At 48.4% G+C, this 24,475-nt stretch overlaps 2 protein-coding genes across 2 annotated transcripts in view; one reads left to right on the forward strand and one right to left on the reverse strand.

Annotated features, from left to right (window-relative positions):
• NLGN2 (neuroligin 2) overlaps positions 1-24,475 on the reverse strand; it is a 152,917-nt gene that overhangs the window by 111,396 nt on the left and 17,046 nt on the right. Inside the window, 1 exon segment of the mRNA XM_087917732.1 lies at positions 1,702-2,442. Coding sequence (XP_087773858.1) covers positions 1,702-2,167 — 466 coding nt within the window. The 5' untranslated portion in view covers positions 2,168-2,442.
• The window catches only part of LOC113451819 (nucleotidyltransferase MB21D2-like), a 93,434-nt gene that overhangs the window by 33,599 nt on the left and 35,360 nt on the right, over positions 1-24,475 (forward strand). The gene's annotated exons all lie outside the window — the stretch shown is intronic.

Here is a 24,475-nt window from a genome sequence, read left to right on the forward strand (position 1 = left end):
TTCAAGCCCTGTTTTATGACCTTTTCCTGGCCACCGTCGCAAAATGAAGCACCGGCGGTTTGTTAAGTTAGTACCATACCCCACAGTCATTAAGCGAATCCTCTCCCCTTGGTTTTGCTCGTCGGAAGGGACGCACGCCTCACCCAGCCCCTTTCCCGGGACACTGCAACAGGCCAGTTGCCAAGCCTCGGAATTTGGACGGGCGTGAAGTGTGGGAAAATGGTCCTTGGTCGCGGCTTTTTCAATGCCGTTGTAACTTCGGATGGTCGTTAAGTCAAGGATGGCCAGGAAAACCCACAGGTTTTCGGGTGTGCTGGGGAAACCTCCTCCAGAAGGTTGTGGGTCCTCCAGGACCATAGAGATTGGGCTGAAGAAAAGGAGAGGAAGGGGTCCCAAACCGACCCAAACTGGCCAAGCCCGAGCTTCCTTCCTTTAGGGAGGGGGTCTCCACCACCCCCACTTTCAAGAAGAGACTGGACTACCATCTGTCAGGAATGGTGTAGGGTCTCACTGCTTGGGCGGGGGTTTGGACTAGATTACCTACAAGGTCCCTTCCGACTCGGATGATCTGTTCTTTTGCAAGCCCCACCCCAGATACCCCAAAGAACGAGACCTCCTGCCTTTTGGGGCACCACCTTGCCACCTCCCCCTGACCCAATTGGTGGGATGCTGCCGGTTCAGACTGGTTCTTGCGAACCGGTATCACCGACAATCATCTGGCCCCGCCCTATCCTGCCCTATATTTCCGTGTTTTTCAGCTCTCAACCAGTAGTTTCCATTTACAGAGAGAGAGAGAAAGACCCTCATTTTCCGAATCCAAGGAGGAAGACGAAACAGCTGACAGGGAGCAGGAGCAGGGCTCCGTTAGCTGTGGAGGAAACTGGGTAAGAGCAAAGTCCAGCTGGGCAGAGCAGGGAAGAGGTAGAACAAGGGAGAGGGCGTGCAGAGGAAGACCCAGGCCCACCCACCCCCTCTCCATCCTAGGAGAGGAACGCAGGGAGGAATGGAGAAGGGAGCAAGGGGGGTGGTTTGCCTGGCTTACAGGGGAGGAAAGGGCCCTGATTCCCTTCATTAGGAAGAGAGTTGAAAAGAGATGCAAACTGAGAGTGGCGTTCACTGGGAGCAAACGGGTAGTTTATCCTGGGTTGGCTTTGCTTCTCTGCGTTGCGGGTTGAATTACTTCTGGAATTCCTTCTCCTGATCATCTGAATAGGAAGGGACCTTGTAGGTCATCTTGATTGGACTTTAAGTTACTGTTTTTGTTGACCATGTTTTGGACTTGAATCTCTGCTGGGAGAGCTTTTCTCCGGCCCAGAAAGTAACCAGGTAACCAGGACATCGGGGGCAAAGTTGGAGCTAATAAAGGGATTATCTGATTGGGTTGCCTTTGGGCAATGCCCCTTTGGGTCATTGCAGGGGGCTTCGTTGGCCCGCTGGAAGAAAACTGTTTGTGCCCCCTTTTCCTCCCTCCCAAGAAAAATTGAGGTGGGCACACCTTGGGCGAAGAAGGGGCGCAGTTGGCACGCTGGGTCAGGTTGCAGATGTGGGACAAATTCAAACAGGGACAGAAATCGAGAGAAAAGAAGAGGGGGTGTGTGCCTTCGGTAGGGAAGACCCCTCTGGATGTCCAGCGGGACGCGAGAAGGGTGCTAAATACCCACCAACAACACTACCGTGCCCACCCGCTTGCCCGCCGCTTACCATCCTCCATGGGGACGTAGACGTTCAGGTACAGGCAGTCTTCACTCTGGTTCTGGACGTAGCTGGCCACGATCTCCAGGTTGTCGGTGAACCAAACCGGCAGCATGATGGCGGGTAGCATACCATGGATGTTCTGCGGGCACACCGGGGCAAACGTCGTGGCATTGCGCACCTCGGACCAGGAAGCTGGTGCCTCAGGCGGCTGGAAGCGGCGCTCACCGACGGGCGGCGTGGCGTAGGGGATGCCAAGGTACTGTACCACGGGGCCGAGGATCTCGTTGTTCAGGCCTTTCTTGATGCCACGCAGCTTGCCGTAATTGGTGGGTACCATGGGGTACTTGTCTTCAGGCTTCTGGCCCGAGAGGGGCAACGGGCGCAAGGCCAGGCCCAGCAACCAAAAGAGGAGGGCAGAACCCGGCCGGATGTTCAGCAACCGGCAGACGAAGCGCAGAGGTGAGAGGAACATGGTGGCCAGAGAAGGTGCCAGGCTGGAGGTCCTTCACAAGGGGGGAGGGGAGGAGAGAAAGAGTCAGGTACGGCCAACCCGAGGAGAAGCACCAGCAGAGGAGGAAGAGGAGGAAGTAGGCCAGAGAAGTTGCAGGCCGAGCCCAGAAGTTGAGGAAATCAGGCCGTCCTAGCAGGAGAACCCCCAAAATGTTCTGGCCAAGATAGGACATCTGTTGCATTCCATGGTGGGTGTGGAGCACCTCAACGGCCAGCCAGCCAGTCCGAGAGAGGCACCTAGAGGTTCAGGGAGGAAGAAGAAGAGAGACAAGGGAAGTTGTGGGTCAACCAGAAGTAAGAAGAGAAAAAGGCAACAGGTAGGAGCAAGGTGGACCCAATGGTCCAAAACAAGAACAAAAAATAACCTCCATCTCTGCTGAAGAGGTCTCCAGGAGATCAGTTGGGACTCACCTTCCCACCCACCCCAAGTCTCCCAACCCCAAAACTCATTTTGGAAAACAGTCTGGGGGGAGCAGAAGTGTAGGAGGAGGGTTTAATGTTCAGGCCAAGTTCTGGTGGTGGACTTCCAAGAAGACTCTGAAGCAACAGTAGGCGAGCATCTCACCGGGTTCTATTTCCCAGGAAGAAGAGGGAAGGCCCATGTCTTCATGAGGAACCCAAGAGTACATCCCCACCAGGCCGTAGGGTGAAGTAAAAGACCACCACCGTGGAGTCCACCTTAACCAAAAGCATCCCAAGGACCACCTACAGCAGTGGCCCCCAACCTTTTTTGTGCCACGGTCCGGTAGCGGGATCACAAAATGATCCGCGGCCCGGTACCGGCATCAGCACACATGACAAGGCATTTCCTCTCCCCCCACCTCCCCTCCAGGTCTTCCCCAGCGCCCTCCCTGCACGGAAGCCTCAACTGGTGCTTTTGGGCTCTTCCTCGCCCCCCCTGCATGAGATCCTCTGAGCTGCAGGCTAAAGGCGGCAGGGCTCCTCCGGGCTGATCGCGCAGGCACCTGACAGCTGGGGGAGAGAAGAGACCAGGGGCATGACGTGGGTCCACTTTCCTCCCCACAGAGAACTTTTTTGCGTCTGGCGCGAGTAGTTCAGCGAGAGGCGGAAGCTCTATAACCCCAAAGGCAGCTCTTGCCCGGCATCAGCGTGCGTGCACGCCCACCCACACACAGAACACCCACTCAAACACCCACTCACTATCCCCACAACGCGAGAATAACAGGAATAATAGTCTTCTTCCCCTCCACCCCCCACTCCGCCCGCCACTAGCCTTGCAGTTGCAAATGGGGCCCCGCTCCTTGGCTCGGTTTTTTCTGCAACTGACTCCTCCCTCACACTTTTGAAAGAGCGAGAGCGGCCTGAGGAGTCGTTGAAGCGCGCCCCGTTGGGGGGCTGGGGGGAGAGAGAGAAAGGCATATTATTACATGAGCCTTTTAAACTTGTGAGAATGGGCTTCTGGGACAAAAACCGTTTATTTACATCTGGGCGGCCAGGAATCGTTTGCAAAACCACTTCGCCTTCGCCAGTCCTCTTTGCAAAGCGCAGCCGCGGCTCTTCCTTTTTGCCTTTCCTTCCTGAGGCAACGCGGGACTGGAGCCGCGTGGAGCCGCGCTGGGCAGTAGCAACTCCTGACTCAGGGGGCCTCCGAGGGGAGCGGAAGGAGGAGAAGAAAGAGGGGGAAAGGGTGGGGCGGGACTGATTCCCCCAAAAAATCAGAATTCCGAAGAATATCATGTCTGTCGAAACAAGATGGTGGCGCCCAGCAAACCGGTGGCCCAGTAGAAAATGATCCACGGACCGGTACCGGTCCGGGGCCCAGTGCTTGGGGACCCCTGACCTACAGGATTCCAAGGTCCCTCAAGAAGAAAGAAGGATGAAAGGAGAGCTAAGGTGTCTCCAATCCAAGGAGAACCCATAACTCGACCTGTTTCGGGGAAAGGGCGCCCTCCACCTCAGTTGTCACTGCATGGGGACATCCCAGGAGATGTGGAGATCTCGAGATGTCCAAGTGGCTGCTTCTTCTGCCCTGAGGACACCAGGAGGAGACTCTCCTGAAGAGATGTCCCAAGCTCCAGGATCACCTCTAACCGTTGTTAAGCGGATCGCCGTGGCCATTCAAGGACTCCTGCCGTACAAGGGTGTCCTCGACTTATGACCGCACTGGGGCCTCAGCTCATCGTTGCCAAGCAAGGGAATTTTGTTCAGGGCATTTGGTCCCATTTGACGACCTTTTTTTCTTTTTCTGGGCCATTAAACAAATGGTTCTGGTCGTTAAGTGAGCCACACTGTTGTTAAGTGACTCCGGCTTCCCCTGTTGACTTTGCGTGTTGGAAGCAGGCGTGGGGGGGGGGAATCATGGGACGCTGCACCCGTTCTGGACTACACGCCGCTCTAAATGTTCATACTTACAACGGCCGTAAGTCTGAGGACTGGTCATAAACAGGGTTTTACCCCCCCTCTGAACCCGCTGTAACTTTGACCACTTGCTAAAGGAACGTCTACGGAGGAGGCTCTGTCTCCATAGAGTGAGACTGAGCGAATGTAAACAAATGGACATTAAGTCAAGGACGGCCTGCAGACCAGACACTCTGTTTGGGTACCCCAGGCCCCACGTCGGGCCTTCCTCCTCCTCCTCCTCCTCCGCAGAGGGCTGTGGCCTTCTGTTTCCCACCTCCTTGGCGTCACCGTACCAAATTCTCCCCGTCTTTAATTAAATAAAATTGGAGTTATTTTGTTGATTGTTCACAATGTGGCAATTAGGAGTAGGAAACGTGTAATTAGTACCAAATTGTGTCTGGGAGAATCCAAAGGCCCAGAGAGAGGGAGCTGGGAGGGGGTGGGGCGGACAGGGGAAGGGATTGGGGGAGGGACGAGGAGGAAGCAGCGATCCACACCTGGGACTTCATGGGAGGGGAGAGCCAAAGGGAGGAATGGATGGATGAATACAGGGGTCCCCCAACATTGGCCACTTTAAGACTTGGTGGAGTTCAACTCCCAGAATTCCCCATTCAACTATGCCTGTTTTTTTCCCCTCCTACTCCCTAGAGTGGAGAGATTGCAGAGGAAGGGATGACAAGAGAGAAAGCAGGCATACAGAGTTGAAGTCTTAGTGAAGCTGGCTGGGGAATTCTGGGAGTTGATGTCCACAAGTCTTAAAGTGGCCAAGTTTGGAAACCTCTGGATTAATGGGATGGAGAAAAATGAAGAGGAGATGGGAAGGAGGAAGGAAGAAGACGACGACACCATGGATGGAGGAGATATACACGCGCACACACACACACACACACAACAGCCATGGTCTTCTGATACTCACAGAGGCGTTGTCCATGGCCTGCAAAGATTCACACACGTTTCATCCAGGATCTTCCGAAGTTCACACAAGAATCTTGTATGGTCTTCAAGACTCACCCGGACTTCCTCCGTGGTCACCCAAGATTCACTGAGGCATCACTCATGGTCTTCCAAGATTCGCACAACTCCATCTGTGGTCTTGCAAGATTCACACAATCATCAACCGTGGTCATCCGAAGCTTACCCATATCAATCATGGTCATCCAAGGGTCACCTACATCAACCATGGTTATTTGAGGCTCACACACATCAATCAGGCTCATTCAAGGCTCACAGACAACCATGGTTAACCAAGGCTCACATACATCAAACATGTCACCCAAGTTTCACATACATCAAACATGATCATCCAAGGCTCAAACAAATCAACCATGGTCATTCAAGACTCACACACATCAATCAGGCTCATTCAAGGCTCACATATATCAACCATGGTTAACCAAGGCTCAAATACATCAACCATGGTTATCCAAGGCTCACACACATAAACCATGGCTTTCTTAAGGTTCATAAACATCAAACACTGTCATCAAAAGCTCACCCATATCAACCACTGTCATCCAAAGCTCACACACATCAACCATGATTATCAAAGGCTCACACATATCAATCACGGTCACCCAAGGTTCACAGACATCAACCATGGTCATCAAAGGCTCACACATATCAATCATGGTCATACAAGGCTCACACACATCAACCATGGTTAACCAAGGCTCAAACAAATCAAGGCTCATCCAAGGCTCAAACACATCAACCATGGTCATTCAAGGCTCAAACCCATCAACTATGCTCACCCAAGGTTCACACACATCAACCATGGTCACCCAAGGTTCACACACATCAACAATGATCATCAAAGGCTCACACATATCAATCACGGTCATCCAAGGCTCAAACACATCAACCATGGTCATCCAAGGTTCACATACATCAACCATGGTCACTCAAATCTCACACACATCAACCATGGTCATACAAAGCTCAAACTCATCAACCACGGTCATCACAGTCTCAACACATCAACCATGGTCACCCCATACAACAACCATGGTCACCCAAGCTCAAACTCATCAACCATAGTCATTCAAGGCTCAAACACATCAACCATGGTAATCCAAGGCTCACAAACATATCAATCAGGCCCATTCAAGGCTCACATATATCAACCATGGTCACCCAAGGCTCAAACACATCAACCATGGTCATCCAAGGTTAACATACATCAACCATGGTCACCCAAAGCTCAAACATATCAACCATGGTCATCACAGTCTCAACACATTAACCATGGTCATCACAGTCTCAACACATCAACCATGGTCACCCCATTCAGGACCACAACCTGCTCCCATAAGCTGGCACAGCAGGCCATCTAGAGACTTTGCAAGCTCTATGGCTGAGAAGAGCATTCCCCTGCCCAGTGGGCAGGATTTCAACACCCATAATCCAGGGTTTAAAAAAAAACCGGAATGGACGAATGCATCAGGTTGTCTATGGACTTCAAACCTGACCAGCTCTTTAAACTGCAACTCCCAACTTCCTTCAGGGTCAGGCTGGCAGGGATTGCTGGGAGTTGCAGTTCAGCAGGACAGGGCAAGTGCCTTTATGGCAGTGATCTTCCAACTTGGCAACTTTAAGACTTGTGGACTTCAACTCCCAGAATTCCTCCTCCAGTCCATGTAAGCTCAGGGATTCTGGGAGTTGAAGTCCACAAGTCTTAAACTTGCCAAGTTTGAAAGACCCCTGGCTTTTATGCCAAGGAAGAAAACCTGTTCATTCTACATGGGTGTCTTTCAAACATGGATGCTTTAAGATGGGCGGACTTCAAATCCCAGAATTCCCCAGCCAGCTTCTCTACACTTGAGAAGCTGGCTAGGGAATTCTGGGAGTTGAAGTCCACCAGTCTTAAAGTTGCCAAGGTTGAAAACTTAACTCTTCCTAATCCCGAACGGTTGTAAAACAAGGATTGGCTGTAAGAGCTTGGAAGGGACAGGTTGCAACGAAGAAAACCCGTCTCGATATTTGATATGGTGGATCTGCCAGAAAGTTATAGATCTGCCTTGAAATTTATTCTTCGGATTTCCCGGCCGTGGGAGGTTGATGCAAAAAAAAAATTCAGAAGAATCTGTTGCCCCGCGTTGCTCTGAGTGCTTGTTGACTCCAGAAACCATCATGCTGGGCTGACATAGGCCGCCAACCATGGTTTTATCTATTACAAAGCTGAGGTCAACTAAACCAGGGGTCTCCAACCTTGGCAACTTTAAGACTGGTGGACTTCAACTCCCAGAATTCCTCAGCCAGTTTCGCTAGACTTCAACTCTATGCCTGCTTACTCTCTTGTCATCCCTTCCTCTGCGGTCTCTCCATTCTAGGGCAGAGGTCTCCAAACGTGGCCCCTTTAAGCCTGGTGGACTTCAACTCCCAGAATTCCCCAGCCAGCTTCGCTAAGACTTCAACTCTCTTTGCCTGCTTACTCTCTTGTCATCCCTTCTTCTGGAATCTCTCCACTCTAGGGAGTAGGACGGAAAGAAAAAAAAAAAACCACGCCTGGTTGAATGGGAAATTCTGGGAGTTGAAGTCCACCTGTCTTAAAGCGACCAAGTTTGAAAACTTAATCTTCCAAATCCCACCAAAACCTTATTTTTTTCCCGTTCTTAAGAATCTAACAGAAAAAAGACGTTTTCCTTCCAGCTTCTGCATCCCTGCATCACAACAAACACACAACACGACAAAGGTTCCGGGGCTCAATTAGGGACTTCTGAGGGGGGGTCCTACTAAGCTGTGGGGATCTGCAGGGGAGGGGAACATGACCTCACCCCCCCACCTGTGACACACCTAGGGAGTCTACAGAATATAATACAGAATAGCAGAGTTGGAAGGAACCTTGGAGGTCTTCTAGCCCAACCCCCTGCCCAAGATCATAGAAACATAGGGCTGGAAGGGACCTTAGAGGTCTTCTAGCCCAACCCCCTGCCCAAGATCATAGAAACATAGGGCTGGAAGGGACCTTGGGGGGTCATCTAGTCCAACCCCCTGTTCAAACAGGAGACCCTACATCATTCCAGACAAACGGTGTCCAATCCCTTCTTGGAAACCTCCAATGATGGAGCAGACCCAATGTCTGGTGGCAAGCAGTTCCACGGGTGAATTGTTCTCACTGCCAGGAAAATTGCTCCTTCGTTCTAGGTTGCTTCTCTCCTTGGTTAGTGGGGTATAATTTGCATTTTTGCAACAATGAAATCATGGTTTTCGCACCTCTGAACCGCTGCAAGACATTAAGTGGGTCGCCCAGTTGTTAAGTGAATCTGGGGAAGGGGAGGGACATCGCGTGTTTCACCACAGCCGTCATAAATATGAGTCAGCCCACCAAGCATGGCGATCGCACAACTGCAGGGAACAGGGGGAAACGCTACGACGGTCGTCAGCGCGAGGATCGGTCATAAGTCACTTTTTTTCCCCCAGCCCTGTTGTCACAAAAAGTGGCAAGTTGGGGGGAAGGCCCCTGCAGTTGTATCTGGGATCACTGTGGACTAGCACCTTGAACCCTCTTAAAAGTCAGCGCTCTGCCACGGCTGAGAAATCCTGATTTTTTTTTAAAAAAAAAAACAATTTTATTGGTTTTTAAAGACAAACAAAAACAAACAAAACATAAAAACATCCAGCTTTCTTTCATAAATATACAAGCAGTGTGTCGGTTGGTTTACCAATTTTTTGTGCATCCATTTCGTAGTCTCAATTACAATTACATTACATGATAACTCATATTATCAATCAAAGATTAAATACCCTAGTATCACTATTAAACAATCATTTGACTGTAATTTTATTCATTCATACTTTGTGAGTTAACTATATTTTACTTAGTTTATTTTATAACAATTCATATAATCCTACCAAATCTATCCTAAAAACATTTTATAAATATATCAAAAAAAAATCTTTATATATTCATTATTTTCTGAAATTGTAGATATTCTGTTATTGTGTTTTATCATCTAACCATTGATAAAAAAGGTCCCAAATTTTATAAAATTGTTTATCCTCTTGTTCTCTAATTTCAAATGTCAATCTACTCATTTCAGCACATTCCAATATTTTCTTAATGATTTCCTCCTGTAATGGTATTTTCTCATTTTTCCAATTTTTAGCAAATACAATCCTAGCCGCTGTTAATACATTTACAATCAGGTATTTCAAATCTTTACTATATATGTCAGGTAAAATTCCCAATAAAAAAATCTCTGGTTTCAAATCTATGTGTTTCTTTGTCATTTTTTCCAACCACATGCAAATTTTAGTCCAATATTTTCTAGCGTCCTCGCAAGTCTACCACATATGGTAATATAAGCCAGGTATCTGATGACATTTCCAACATTTTTCGGATTTATTCTTGAACATTCTTGCTATTCTTGTGGGGGGAAAATGCCACCTATAAAACATCTTATACATATTTTCTTTATATGCTGTTGACATTGTCATTTTGTAATTTTGAGACCACAATTTTTGCCATTTCTCTAAATCAATCCCATATCCAAAATTGTTCCCCCAAGCAATCATAGTTTCTTTAACTTGTTCTTCCTCTAGCTTAATTCCCAATAAGTAACCATATAATTTTTTAATCACGTTTTCATCAGTACCTGTCAAAATCTTATCTAAGTCAGTCAATTTATCATAGAATCCTTCTGTTTTAAAATCTTCATCATACCTTGAGTGTATTTGCGCATATGAAAACCAATTCATCTTTATACCTTGTTCCTCTAAATTTTGCATCGATTTAAGTTCACCCTTTTCATCCAATATTTCCCCATATCTAACTGTTTGTTCCTTCTTATAAATTATAGGATAGGAAAATGCTTCAATAGTCGATAACCAAACTGGAATTTTCAAATAACATTGTCTTTTAATCTTCTCCCAATTTAACCACAAAGACTCCCATATATGATGTCTTCTAAAATAGCCCTGTGTTTTAGTTCCCTTATACCATAGAAAAGCATGCCAGCCCAACAACAAATCATGTCCTTCTAGTGTCAACAGTCTAGTCTTTCTTAATGTTATCCATTCCTTAGTCCACATCAAATTTGCAGCTTGATAGTACAACTCCCAATTAGGCAAACCAAATCCTCCTCTAATTCTAGCATCTTGTAAAAGTTTTAACTTTATTCTCGCTTTCTTGCCTTGCCATACATACTTCAACACAATTTTATTTAAATCTTCAAAATAGTCTTTTCCAAGCCTAATTGGTATTGTTTGAAACAAGTATAAGATTCTGGGTAGGATATTCATCTTGATTGTTGAGATTCTCCCTATTAATGACAATTGTAAGTTCTCCCATTTCATCAAGTCTAACGCTATCTGTTGTTTAATATAATTGTTCTCTTTTAATGTACTACATCTTGATGTCAAATGTATCCCCAAATACATAACCTTATTCGTGACTTGAATTTTCAACAGGTCTGCCAGTTCTTCTCTTTGTCTTAATAGCATATTCTTTGTCAAAATCTTTGTTTTATCTTCGTTTATTTTCAAACCAGCCACCTCACCATATGTCTCTATCTTTTCCAATAATTTTGGAGCTGTGTCTAAGGGGTCCTGGCTGGGTTGGCATCACATGGCTGGCCAAGTGTGCCAGGCCCTAGCCAAGACTCCCAGGCAGGTTGGTTGGTTGGTCCCCGGCCCGCTTCAATGGAGGCCCAGAAGATTAGAATTCGGACTACAGAATACAGAATAACAGAGCTGGAAGGGACCTCGGACATCATCTAGTCTAGGGGTCACCAACCTTTTGGACCTCAAGGGACCACCAAACTCATCATTTTAAATCCCATGGACTGGAGCCCCTGGGAAAACCCCTCCCCCCAAAAGTCTGCAGGGAAATTCCTCACCCCATTTCATTATTTGGGATCTCCAGCTCCGTTCTCGGGGAGAGGAGACTTTTGGCTTCTTGCAAGGAAAGCAGCAGAAGCCGCAGAAGTCTTTCTTTCTCTCCCCCAAACTCCGCCACAAATGAGTCTTTGCCAGCGCAGCCTCTTGGAGCAGGAGGCCTTGCAGGGTCCCAAAGACTCATTTTTAGAGGAGTGGGCACTGCCATCCCTGGGGATTTTTTTAAGAAGACTGGACAAGTCACTTGCCTGACATGGGTTAGGTTCTCCTGCTTGAGCTGGGGGGGTGGACTAGAAGACCTCCAAGGTCCCTTCCAGCTCTATTCCCTGGTCAATTGCTCCTTTAGACCTCCTTCGTCAACCTTAACAACTTTAAGATGTATGGACTTCAAGTCCCAAAATTCTCCAGCCGGGCTGCTTTCAGACATGTGGGTTTCACTTCCTAGAATTCCCCCACCAGCAACTTTTAAGACATGTGGACTTCCACTCCCATGATTTTATCTACTACAAAGCTGAGAACTAAAGCCAGGGGACTCCAACCGTGGCAATTTTAAGACTGGTAGACTCCAACTCCCAGAATTCCCCTGCCAGCTTTGCTAGACTTCAACTCTATGCCTGCTTTACTCTCTTCTCATCCCTTCCTCCGAAATTTCTCCACTCTAGGGAGTAGGAGTGGGAGGGAAAGCAGGCATAGTTGAATGGGGAATTCTGGGACTTGAAGTCCACAGGTCTTAAAGGTGCCAAGGTTGGAGACCTCTGATTTAAGACTGGTGGACTTCAACTCCCAGAATTCCCCAGCCACCTTCGCTGCACTTCAACTCTATGCCTGCTTACTCCCTTGTAATCCCTTTCTCTGCTCTAGGGAGTAGGAGAGAAAAAAACAGGCTAATTGAATGGGGAATTCTGGGAGTTGAAGTCCACCAGTCTTAAAGTGGCCACGGTTGAGGACCCCTGATTTAAGACTGGCGGACTCTGACTCCCAGAATCCCCAAGCCAGCTTTGCTAAGACTTCAACTCTCTGCCTGCTTATTCTCTTGTCATCCCTTCCTCCGCAATCTCTCCACTCTAGGGAGTAGGAGGGAAAAAAAATCAAGCAAGCATGGTTGAATGAGGGTCTTTAACATCTGTGCAAATACACACAAACACACACAAAAGGCACCCGGAGAGTCGTGGTGGCAGATCCCGGCCCGCAGTCAGTTTCTGCAAAAGGCTGGGAAGAAGGAGCAAAAGCTGGTGTGTGTGTGTGTGTGTGTGTGTGTGTGTAAGCCACGATGACATCATCGCTCAGGACATCCGACCCTCCGCCAGTTCTGACATTCATCCTCTTGTTTTGTTTCAACCTGGGGGGAATGTAAAGGTGGGCGGGCTTCCAAACTCCCAGAATCCTTTGGCACGGAGGCGTTCCTTTTGATGGGAGATGGGCTATGTCCCCACTGTGGCCTGCTCTGCTCTCTTATCGTCCCTTCCTCTGCAATCTCTTCCCTTCCAGGGAATGGAAAAAAAAAGAAAAGAAATGCAGGCGTGGCTGGCTGGGGAATTCTGGGAGTTGAAGTCCACCTGTTCTTTGACCTCCAAGATCCCTTCCGACTCTTGTTGTTATTCTGTTATTCAGAAATTGTGGGAGCTTCATCCCTGGAGGCTTTCAAGAAGAGACTGGACCGCCATCTGTCAGAAATGGTGTAGGGCCTCCCACTTGGGCGGGGGCTTGGACTAGATGACCTCCAAGGTCCCTTCCGACTATCTGTTAATCTGTTTCTGTTTCTTTCCCCTCAACAAAATAATGGCTTGCCCTGTTTCACACAACCTTCCTTAATCAGGTCAGGCCTCTGACTTGCATAGCTGGTTACATTTGGGGACATCGACTACCGAGTTTATTTTAAAAACGGGGGGTAGACCTTGGTTTACAACCACAACCTTTCTGTCGGTAAGTGAGTGATCAATGAAGGGAGGTTTGCCTCATTTGAGATTGGACGGCTATTTGTCAGAAATGGTGTAGGGTCTCCCGCTTGGGCGGCGGGTTGGACTAGATGACCTCCAAGGTCCCTTCCACCTCTGGTATTCTATATTCAATGGAACAGAAGTTGCCTTCGGAAGTTGTGGGAGATTCATCCCTGGAGGTTTTCAAGAAGAGATTGGACTGCCCTCTGTCAGAAATGGTGTAGGGTCTCCCGCTTGGGCAGGGGGTTCGACTAGATGACCTACAAGGTCCCTTACAACTCTGATGATCTGTTATTATTTGTTCCAGAGACTGAAGGAAGGTAGGTTTACAAAATGCAGGTAAGCCTCCCTACTTCTGACCATTCAGTTACAATGGCACGGAGGCAGGGGAGGGAAAGGGACTGTTTTTCACACTTGACAACCATGGCCGGGGGATCAAAATCTAGACGCTGGGCAACCGACTCGTATTTACAACAGTCGCATTGTCCTGAGGTGTGTGTGTGTGTGTGTGTGTGTGTGTACATGTGACATGATGCCCTTTGCCGACCTTCTGAAGAAGTCAAATGGGAAATTGGGTTCACTTATTGATGGGGGAAATTGGGTTCACTTATTGACTGGGTTCCTCACTCACCCAGGCAGGGTTTCACTGAACAGCTGTAGCCGGGAAGGTTGACAGATAATAACAGATAATCAGAGTTCGAAGAGATCTTGTAGGTCATCTAGTCCAACCCCCCGCTCAAGTGGGAGACCCTACACCATTTTGGACAGACAGCAGTCCAGTCTCTTCTTGGGAACTTCCAGGGATGAAACTCCCTCAATTTCTGAATAACAGAATAACAGAGTTGGAAGGGATCTTACAGGTCATCTAGTCCAACCCCCCACCCAAGCGGGAGACCCTACACCATTTCTGATAAAATGGCAGTCCAATCTCAAATGAGGCAAACCTCCCTTCATTGATCGCTCACTTAATGATAGAAAGGTTGGGGTTCCGTTGTGGTAAGTAAACCAAGGACTACCCTTTTTTTTTCTTTTTTTAAACCTGGGACTCGACGTCCCCAAATTTAACCAGCTATGCAAGTCAGAGGCCTGACCTGCTTTAAGGAAGGTTGTGTGAACCAGGGCAAGCCATCCTTTTGTCGAGGGGAAAGAAACAGATTAACAGAGAGTTGGAAGGGACCCTTGGAGGTTATCTAGTCCAACCGCTCCTTCCAAGTGAGAGACCCTGCACCATTTCTGATGGATGGCAGTCCAGTCTCTTCTTGAAAGCCTCCAGGGATGAAGCTCCCACAATTTCTAAATAACAGAATAACAACAAGAGTCGGAAGGGGCCCTTGGAGGTCATCTAGTCCAACCCCCCTCTCCTCCCAAACGGGGGAGCCTGCACCATTTCTGACAGATGGCAGTCCAGTCTCTTCTTGAAAGCCTTCGGGATGAAGCTCCCACAATTTCTGACTAAGAGAATAATAAGAGAGGTAGAAGGGATCCTGGAGGTCATCTAGTCCAACCCTCTCCTCCACCCAGGCAGGAGATCCTACACCATTTCTAACAGGGGCACGAGGGGCACGGGTTTCCCACCCACCCACCCCCACAGCCCTGGGTCTTCCCTGCCTCCGTCTCCGGGCCTTGTGGGGAGGGGGGTTTCCAGCGGTTGGCTGCCTCTCCGTGCAGCTGGCCGGGAGGGAGGAGGGGGCTCCAGGCGGAAGCAGGAGTTTCAATAGAAAGAGCCACATTGGATGCCCGCCAGAGCTGGGCAGCCGCCGGCTCTGAAGCGGGCATGGGGCCCAGAGTGGGCATCCAGAGAGGCCCGGATGCCTCCTCATCCTCCACCTGAGCCTCTCGGCCTGCTGGGGGAGCAAGGTGGGAGGGGGCTGCCAAGGGAAGGAGCCCCTCCCTGTGGTAATATATCCATCATATTCTGCAAGTTCTTGTACAGCTTTGTAAGATCTGGGGGTATCACAAACGCTCCTCATGAGGGCAGTAGTGTCTTTATGATGAGAGTTTGATCCTGTTATCTGCAAAGCTCAGAGGCCAGGAATATGTGTGGGGAGTTCAGTATCTATCCGAGCCATGGGACCTTTGGTGCCCTGCTTTCTCACGGAAATTTATCACCTTCGCCAAGGCCTAGCTAGATAATGTTGCTGAGCTAATGTTGAAGTCATTGTTTTGATTTTGTACTTGCATTTTCTTAATAAATACTGCTACCCGGGGGCTCTCGGGGCTGGCAGTTGCTCAGGCGTCTTCTCTGCGTCTCCGTCATTTTTTCAATTGCCAGTCCATCACAAGTGGTGACCCGACGTGATAGTTTGGAAGGCTATGCTCGTTTTGGCGTGATAGCTTGAAAGCTATGCGTTCCCGCATCCTATACCTCATCGTCGCGGACGTCGACTGGGCCCTCATCTTCTTCGCTGGACGGAGACAGATTCTTTTCGTGAGTATGGGGGAAGGTCTCTCAAAGCTCAGACAAAGCACCTTAGAGAAATGAGAGAGATCGCTGGGAATAGTTTTAAGTTTGGAGTTCATAGTAGAGGACATGAAGTAGGAAAGAAAGAAATTGAGGATTTATTACAGTATGTTTGGAAACATATTCCGTGTTATCCAGAGGAGGTAGTATTAAAGTAGGCGCTGGAGAAAGATAGGGAAATTTTTGCACGAGGAGCCTCGTGCCCCTTCTTCAATTTTGTTAACCTGGAGGGTGGTTATGGATGCATTAGTTACGCATGAACAACCGCTCCTATCACCCCCGAAGAAGGTTTGCCGCCTTACAATGCGGTGCGTATGCTTGCCACCGACAGCACCTCCAGATAAATCCAGAGGGCTGTCAGGCACTGAAAATACTTTGTCAGAAGAGAAGAGTTTGCCTTTAAGAGTTCAAGTAGATGCAGTTACTGCAGCTATTCAAGAAGCAACAAATAGAGGGGAATTATCAGGAGATGATTTGGTAGATTTTGGAGTGGAGATTCAACTTAATCCAGTAGAAATTGGTGTGGACGTTGCTTTAAATCAACAGAGAGATAGAATGCCTGAGGAGGGGTTCGTTCTTCTCCCACAGTTAAATTTACAAGCCGTAGGGACTCTCCCTGACGGCGAAGGTGGTGAGAAGACCTTTACTAACATCAAACAAGGAAACAATGAACCCTATGAAAATTTCATTAGCAGATTGAAAGTGGCTATTGAAAGGCAAATTGACAATCAATTTGCCCGGAATGAATTGCTTTTGAAGTTAGCAGTAGATCAGGCTAACGCAGATTGCCAAAAGGTGGGGAGTCAGACTTTTAACATGGAGACTTTAGTTCTGGCTCTCCGGGCAGGAAATGCTAAAAAAGAAACTTTTTTTAATTGTGGGAAGCCTGGACATTTTAATGCGCAATGTCGGGCTCATGGGGGGGGTCAAAGTCAGCAAAATGAGAGATCAATGGGACAGGGTGTGACCTAAATCAGTAAATCAGTATATCAGATGCTCCTACAGTTTTTACTGATGGAGGAAAAAAAATTTTTTTGTGCTTGTGTTTGGAAAGATAAATCTGGAATTTGGCATACAAAAGTGACATCAGAGCAGAAGTCTGCCCAGCAGGCAGAACTTGCTGCTGTGGTTTTGGCTTTTCAAAATTTTCAAAATCAGGATTTTAATCTAATAGTGGATTCTTTGTATGTATATAATTTGTTACCCTTTGTAGCAGGTTCTTATTTGTCTCCTGGAATATCACCTAATATTCTACGTTTGCTTTTGTTGTTGCAAGAATGTTTGGAGCAGCGTATGAATGTGTGTTTTATTGCTCATATCCGTAGTCATAGTAATTTACCTGGAATTTTATCACAAGGCAATGCCAAAGCTGACAGTGCTGTAACTTCAGTTCTCACTGTCCAGCCATGGGACAGCCATAGTTATTTTCATCAAAATGCTAAAGCGTTGGCACATCAATTCAAGCTTACTGCTGCAGAAGCTGCTGCCATAATTCAACAATGTCCAACTTGTTCAAAGCAAGGCACGGCTATTCCTATGGGAGTCAACCCCAGGGGTTGAAACCTTCAATGATTTGGCAAATGGATGTTACTCAGTATCCATCATTTGCACCTTGGAAGTATATACATGTGACTGTGGATACTTATTCAGGATTTCTAATGGCTACTCCTCAAAGAGGTGAAGCGGTTAAACATGTCATCAATCATTGCATTAAGACATTTTCAGTCGCTGGTACGCCTCAAACTTTAAAAACAGACAATGGTGCGGCTTATCGGAGCACAGTCTTTGATCAGTTTGCAAACAGTGGTCCGTGGAACATAAATTTGGAATTCCATACAATTCCACAGGACAGGCTATTGTGGAGCGTCATAATGGCACGCTCAAGAACATGTTAGCTAAATTAAATAAAAAAGGAGGGAAGCTCCTGGGGCTTCCGGCAATTCAAGATCATTTAAATCTTGCTTTGTATACTTTAAATTTTTAAATTTGTCTGGTAACCCCCTGCGGCGCGCGCCAGCAGGCATTTTTCTTCCCTTCTACAGATGCAGTGAGGCCTCGAGTGTTGGTGCGATTCCTTCCGGATCCGGCATGGGTTCCCGCTGAGCTGATTACGTGGGGACGTGGTTATGCAGCAGTAGAACATCTTGGTCAAATTCGTTGGGTTCCTGGTCGATGTATCCGGCCTGATCATTCACAAGCGCCTTCGCAGGTGCCAGTGAGGGATGTTCCTGATTCTCAGGATGGTGTTTCCGTGGTTCCTGATTCTCTTGATGCCGGCAGTCCAGGCATGGCGCTGTGAAAGCTGGGAAAAGATGACTGCTTATCTGAGATTATCAACTTGTATGCAGCAGGTTCCTTTGGGGAATTGGACTAAATTAATCTGCAAACAAGCGGCATCTTTTGATTTTTCCAGCATATTGGTCCTGGCATAAGGGTCAAGACATTCTTTACTCGGGACCTGATAAGGATATTATATCTTCAGCCTGTGCTACAACTCTGATTCTGTTTAATGTTTCTGTTTCAGACTATGGACAATATTGGTGTCAATTGGAGTTGCCTAAGTTACTTTACACAACTTCTTTTTCCATTCGTCTTATGCCTCCACGGACTCTAATACGGAGGCGGAGAGCTGCCATTATCTCAAAAACTAGAGACCTTGGTGATAATTTATGGAAGGAAAATTCCTACATCAAGGACGTTCGGATTGCAGCAAAGAGTTTAAATGTAACTAATTGTTAGCTTTGTATGCATGTACCCACCTTTTGGAATAGCTATGAACTATAGAGATATTCATATTTTAAATAATTTTACTGTTGTTATGTTTTATGATACTGTTGAGAATATTAAGATGTTAAATGAAGAAGTGTCTGAAATTCGCCAAGTTACTTTATGCTTTAGATATAATGTTAGAGTTTGTGCTTTAATTCATTTACATTGTTGTGTTTTTTATACATAATTATGAGCCTAACATTACAAGAACTGTTCATGATATGGAAGACCGCATAGCTGAACACGAAGCAGGAAAAGATGGCTTCAATAAGTCACTTTGGGCTTTGCTATGGGATTGGCTTCCTGACAGCTCATGGTTACGTTTATTGTTTCAATTAGTTGTAATAATTGTTATTACACTTATTATGTTATGTTGCTGTATTCAATGTATTCCTAATCTATTTCAAATGTGTGCCTCAGCCTTAAGTGTACGAAACCAAGTTTGCGAGGAACTGTGTATTTTGCCACTGAAACACCCCCTATCTTTGAATAAAAATAAAAAAGGAGGGAATGTGGTAATATATCCATCATATTCTGCAAGTTCTTGTACAGCTTTGTAAGATCTGGGGGTATCACAAACGCTCCTCATGAGGGCAGTAGTGTCTTTATGATGAGAGTTTGATCCTGTTATCTGCAAAGCTCAGAGGCCAGGAATGTGTGTGGGAGTTCACAGTATCTATCCGAGCCATGGGACCTTTGGTGCCCTGCTTTCTCACGGGAAATTTATCACCTTCGCCAAGGCCTAGCTAGATAATGTTGCTGAGCTAATGTTGAAGTCATTGTTTTGATTTTGTACTTGCATTTTCTTAATAAATACTGCTACCCGGGGGCTCTCGGGGCTGGCAGTTGCTCAGACGTCTTCTCTGCGTCTCCCGTCATTTTTTCAATTGCCAGTCCATCACACTCCCAACACGGCTCCAGTTGGGGTCGCTGAGAGATCATGGGGGAGGGGTTGGGTAGTGGGGGTACAGTCCTGGAGAGAAGAGATGGAGAGAAGGAGGAAGATGGAGAGAAGTGGAGGAAGAGCAGGAAGAAAAGAAAGAAGAAAAAGAGGAAGAGGAAGTGGAAGAAGAAGAGGAGGATGAGGAGGACAAAAAGAAGGTAGAAGTGGAAAAGGAAGAGGAAAAAGAGAAGAGGAACAGGGAGATGAGAAAGAGGAAAAATAAGAGGGGGAAGTGGAGAAGAGGAAGAGAAGAGGAGAAGGAGGAAGAAGAGGGACAGAGAGAAGGTGGAACAGGAAGAAGAAGAGGAAGAAAAAGGAGGGAGAGGAACAGGAAGGACATAGAGGAAAAGGAATACAAAGAGGAGGAACAGGAAGAGGAAAAAGAAAAAGAAGAGGGCGAAGTGGGGAAGAGGAAGAGAAGGACAAAGAAGGTGGAAGTAGAAGAGGAAGAAGAAGAGAGGAGGACGAAGAGAAAGTGGAACAGGAAGAGGAAAAAGAGGAAGAGGAAAAAGGAAAAAGAGGAGGAAGTAGAAAAGAGGAAGAGAAGAGGAAGAGGACAAAGAAGGTGGAAGTAGAAGAGGAAGAGGAAGAAGAGGAAAAGAGGAGGAAGAGAAAGAGAAAGTGGAACAGGAAGAGAAGAGAAGAGGAGGAGAAAGAGGAGGTGAAAGGAAGAGGAGGAGGAAGAAGAAAAAAAGGACAAAGAGGAAGAAGAGGAGGAGGAAAGGGAGGCTGGCCTAGGAAGGACTGCAGGGAAACCCCAAAAGGGCCAGACCACCAAGAAAGGGGTATGCGCCAGTTTGGGGGAAGACGAAGTCCCCAGGTTGGGACCACCGGGGTACCTTCTCCAACCTGGTGCCCCCCTCCAGATGGGCTGGCTGGGCCTCTCTTCCCCTGCTCTTCTTCCTCCACCTTCCTCCCCAGCCAACTGGGGATGATGGGTGGGGGAATACAAGACGCCCCCCACCCCCCAAGGGCAAAAAGAGTGGGGGGGGAGAACTGGAAAAGCCTTTGAAGAAAGACTATTGGCTGGTCTGGATTTTGTGGGGGGCACCAATGAAGGCATTGAAAGGGGGCCACACAACTGCCCAGATGCAGGAGGGGAGGAGGAGGGGGTCGTGGCCAGGAGTCCCCCCTCCACCCCCTCCTTTTCAGGGCTTTTTAGGGGTTCGGGGCTGGGGAATCAAAGACACACATAGCTCACTGCAGGGACACTCGCGTCGCGAACGCGCGCCACACATCCACACGCGCGCGCGCGCGCACACACACACACGTCTCGTAGCCACGTAGGGAGGGACGTCAAAAGCAAGGCAAGCGCCCCCCTCCCTCCCCTCCAAGGACCCACGGACGACCCCCTCCCCCTCCTCCTCCTTGGGAAAGCAGCCAGGAGGCACCCCCAGACCCATCTTCCTCCTCCTCCAGAGCAGCCCCCTCCCCACCCAACCCGGTGCTACTACGCGGATAGAGCCGACAAGAGAGGAAGGCGAGGGGAAAATTGGGGAGGGGGGAGAGGAAGACCCTGAATTTCCCCCTCCTCCTCCTCCCTGCTCGGGGGAAGCCGAATCAGCCCCCACTCCTGTTCCCTCTGCTCTTCCCGCCTCGGACCCTGGGGCGGAACCCCCTCCCCTCCCCAAGGCTTGCAAATGGGGAGGGGAGAGAGAGGGAGGGGCTGCTCAGTCCCCAGCCCCCTCCTAAATTTTGCTCCCCAGCCCGCAGGCCCGTTTTGCGGGGAGGAGGGAGGGAGGGAGGGAAGCAGGGATGCTCGCTGCAGGAATCGTGCCTGGCACAAAGACCCCCTTTTTTTCCTTTTCCTCCCCCTTCTCTTCTCTTCCTTTCCCCCTCCCCACAATCTCCATCAACCCCCTTACCCCTCCAGCTGTGCCACGGAGAGCGGAGCCTGGGAGAGAGGAAGGGAGGGGAGGGGGCCGCCTTCCGCCCTTCCTTTCTCTCCCCCCCTCCCCGCGCTGCTGCCTCCCAGCTGACGGCTTTCTTAGCAACAGCCAGTCAAGGGCCAGACTTTTTTTTTGGGGGGGGGGAGGCCAGCCCTCCCTTCCCCTCCCCACCGGTCCCAGGCAACGGGAGTGGGGTTTCCTCTTTCCCCGGGTGGGGGCTGCTCATGCACAGCGCCTTCCCCCTGGACCCGGGAACTCTAAGCCCCCTTACCTTTTCTTCAACAACAGTTAATCAGAGTTGGAAGGGACCTTAAAGGTCATCTAGTCCAACCCCACCACCACCCTGGCCCAGAGCGGGGGGACCTTACCCCCATTTCTGAAAGAAAGGAGAGAAAGGGAAGGGATGGATAAGAAAGAAAGGAAGGAAGGAAGGAAGGAAGGAAGGAAGAACAGAATACCAGAGTGCAAAGGACCTCATAGGTCATCTAGTCCAACCCCCCGCCCAAGTGGGAGACCCTACCCCCATTTCTGAAAGAAAGGAGAGAAAGGGAAGGGATGGAGAAAGGAAGGAAGAAAGGAAAGAAAAAAAGGAAGAAAGAAAGAAAGAAAAAACAGAATACCAGCGTTGGAAGGGACCTTATAGGTCATCTAGACTAACCCCCTGCCCAAGCGGGAGACCCTACACCACCCCCCAAAAAAATCCTGGAGGATGGACCTTTATAAAGACCCTTCCCCAGACTTCAAATCTGGGGCTGCAAAGCTTTGGGATCCCCCCCCACTTTTTGTAAGCTCCCCCTAAAAAAAAAACATCCTGCAGGCCTCCTGCAGGCCTGGGGGACAACTACCCAGCCCATAAGGCCCTGCCAAGCTTCTTCGTCAACCAAGTTGAATAATCCCCAATCCCTGTTATTGCTTCTTCCCTCTGCCTCAAGAGGGGTTTTTGGGGGAGCGGGGGGAGATTATAAATGACTACTTGGGCTATGCTCAAGCCCCCCCATTCCCTTATTTTGTTCAATGGACTTGGGGGGTGTTGAGGGAAGATGGCGAGGTGGGGGTGGAGAGGAGGAAGGGGAGAACCCAAGCTTCTTTGGCTTAAAAGCCAACCCAGTTAAAACCACAGGAGTACAAACTGGGAGGGGGTCTGAGCCCCCCCACCTGTTTCACCCTCATGAGAAACTGCCCCCAAAACCCCAGTATCCCCAGCCAGGCTGACTGGAGAGGCCTCGGCCTAGTAGGGGGAAGGACAGGGGTCTCTCGAATGGAGCAGGCCCAAAATTGCACATGGCCTGGAACTAGAAATGCCGGGGCGGGGGGCTCCATCTGGCCCCCAAAACCACCCCACACACTGAAACACCCATCCCTCTTTTATTTACCTGTGCCTGTTATTTCATTTATTTGTTTTAATCGATTACATTTCTAATTCGGAGTCCACACCCTGCAACTCGTACCACAAAACAACCACCAGGCTTCAAAAAAACCAACCAGATTTTTTATTATTATTATTATTATTATTATTATTATTATTATTGATAATCTTTGGTGAGATTCATAGCCTTTGGGGCTAGTAGGAAGCTCAAAAGCTGGAATCCTAACCACGGACGTAGGAACTGTTCTTCCTCCTCTTCCTCTTCTTCTTGTTGTTGTTGTTGTTATTATTATTATTATTATTGGTGTAGGGTCTCCTGCTTGGGCGGGGGGTTGGACTAGATGACCTATAAGGTCCCTTCCGACTCTGATAATCTGTTACCTGTTCTCTATTATTATTTGCAAGTCTCGTTTTTGGAACACGTGCTCCCATTAGACTTCCTTGAGGCCTGGAAGAGGAGGACGGCGAGGGAGGGAAGAAGAGAAGCTGAAGGCGCTGAAGCCCCCTCCCCCAGACAAGGAAGGGTCTCCCATCAGTGGAGGCTTTCAAGAAGAGACTGGACACCCATTTGTCTGGAATGCCATATAGAGGTGTCCTGCTTGAGCGGGGGGGATGGGCTAGAAGACCTCTGAGGTCCCTTTTAAATTTTTTTATTTTATTCTGTAGATCTCCTGGGCAGCTCAGGCCCCCTTTCCATTTGGGTAGAGCCCCCACCACCACTACTCCTTCCTCACAACTTCCAAGGCTTGTGGGGGAGACAGGAAGGGGGAATGAATTCACTTTGTCCTGCCTTGAACACCCAGCACCCGTGTCCCAGAGCCAGGAGGGGGTCCTTGCAAGTGGGGGCGCCCCCTCCCCACAGACTTTGGAGTTTGAGAAAAAAAGCGGAGGGGAGATGGGGGGTTTCCACCTCCACATCCCACTTGGGTCTTTCTGCAGCCCTCCGTCCTCCCCGCCTCTCCCCAAGCTAGAACCCCCCCTCCTACAAGTGGGGTTGGACTAGATGACCTAAAAGGTCCCTTCCCAACTTGTTTGTTTTTTTCTTTCTTTTTTTTCTTTCTTTCATAATAAGATACATAATCATCATAACTTTCATCCAATGAGGAAAGAATGATGTAAACTTAAGCAAAGTCCAAGATAAGCAGTTCAAGTCATTCACAGGTAAAGCAGTCAGTGTTTAGTTCAGGGATAATCCAAATATCAAAATCCAGTATAAAAAAAACAGTTCAGTAACAGACTTACATCAAAACCAAGAATAACAGTCAATAATAGGAGGAACCGCAACATTCTTCCAACAAAAAGGAACAGAAACTCACTGAGACTAAACAACCCAGGTTTCTGGCTCCATCTTATGGCCATTTGCGGAACCACACCCAATTACAGTTTTAGCATTCCCTTAAAGACATAGTATTAAAATTTCTATCCTAGTTTATATATTTCCAACCCAAATAACTGTTAGGTGACTTACATTCCTAACGGGGCAGTCAGGAAGGCCTGTTTGTGTGTGTGTGTGTTGGGGTCTTCTGGAGCCCCCAAAAGTGCAGGTGGATGTTTGTGGGGATGCTACTCCCCTTCCCCTCCCCACACTTGCGCCTCCATCTTCCCCACACCACCCCTCCCTTCTCTAGTTCCTGGAAAGATGGAGGGCACAGGTGTGGGGAGGGGAGGGGGAGTAGCATCCCCACAAACACCCACCTGCACTTTTGGGGG

This window comes from Pseudonaja textilis, chromosome Z, assembly GCF_049901715.1.
Source record: "Pseudonaja textilis isolate UNSWEBS1 chromosome Z, rPseTex1.2, whole genome shotgun sequence".
Taxonomy (NCBI): domain Eukaryota; kingdom Metazoa; phylum Chordata; class Lepidosauria; order Squamata; family Elapidae; genus Pseudonaja; species Pseudonaja textilis.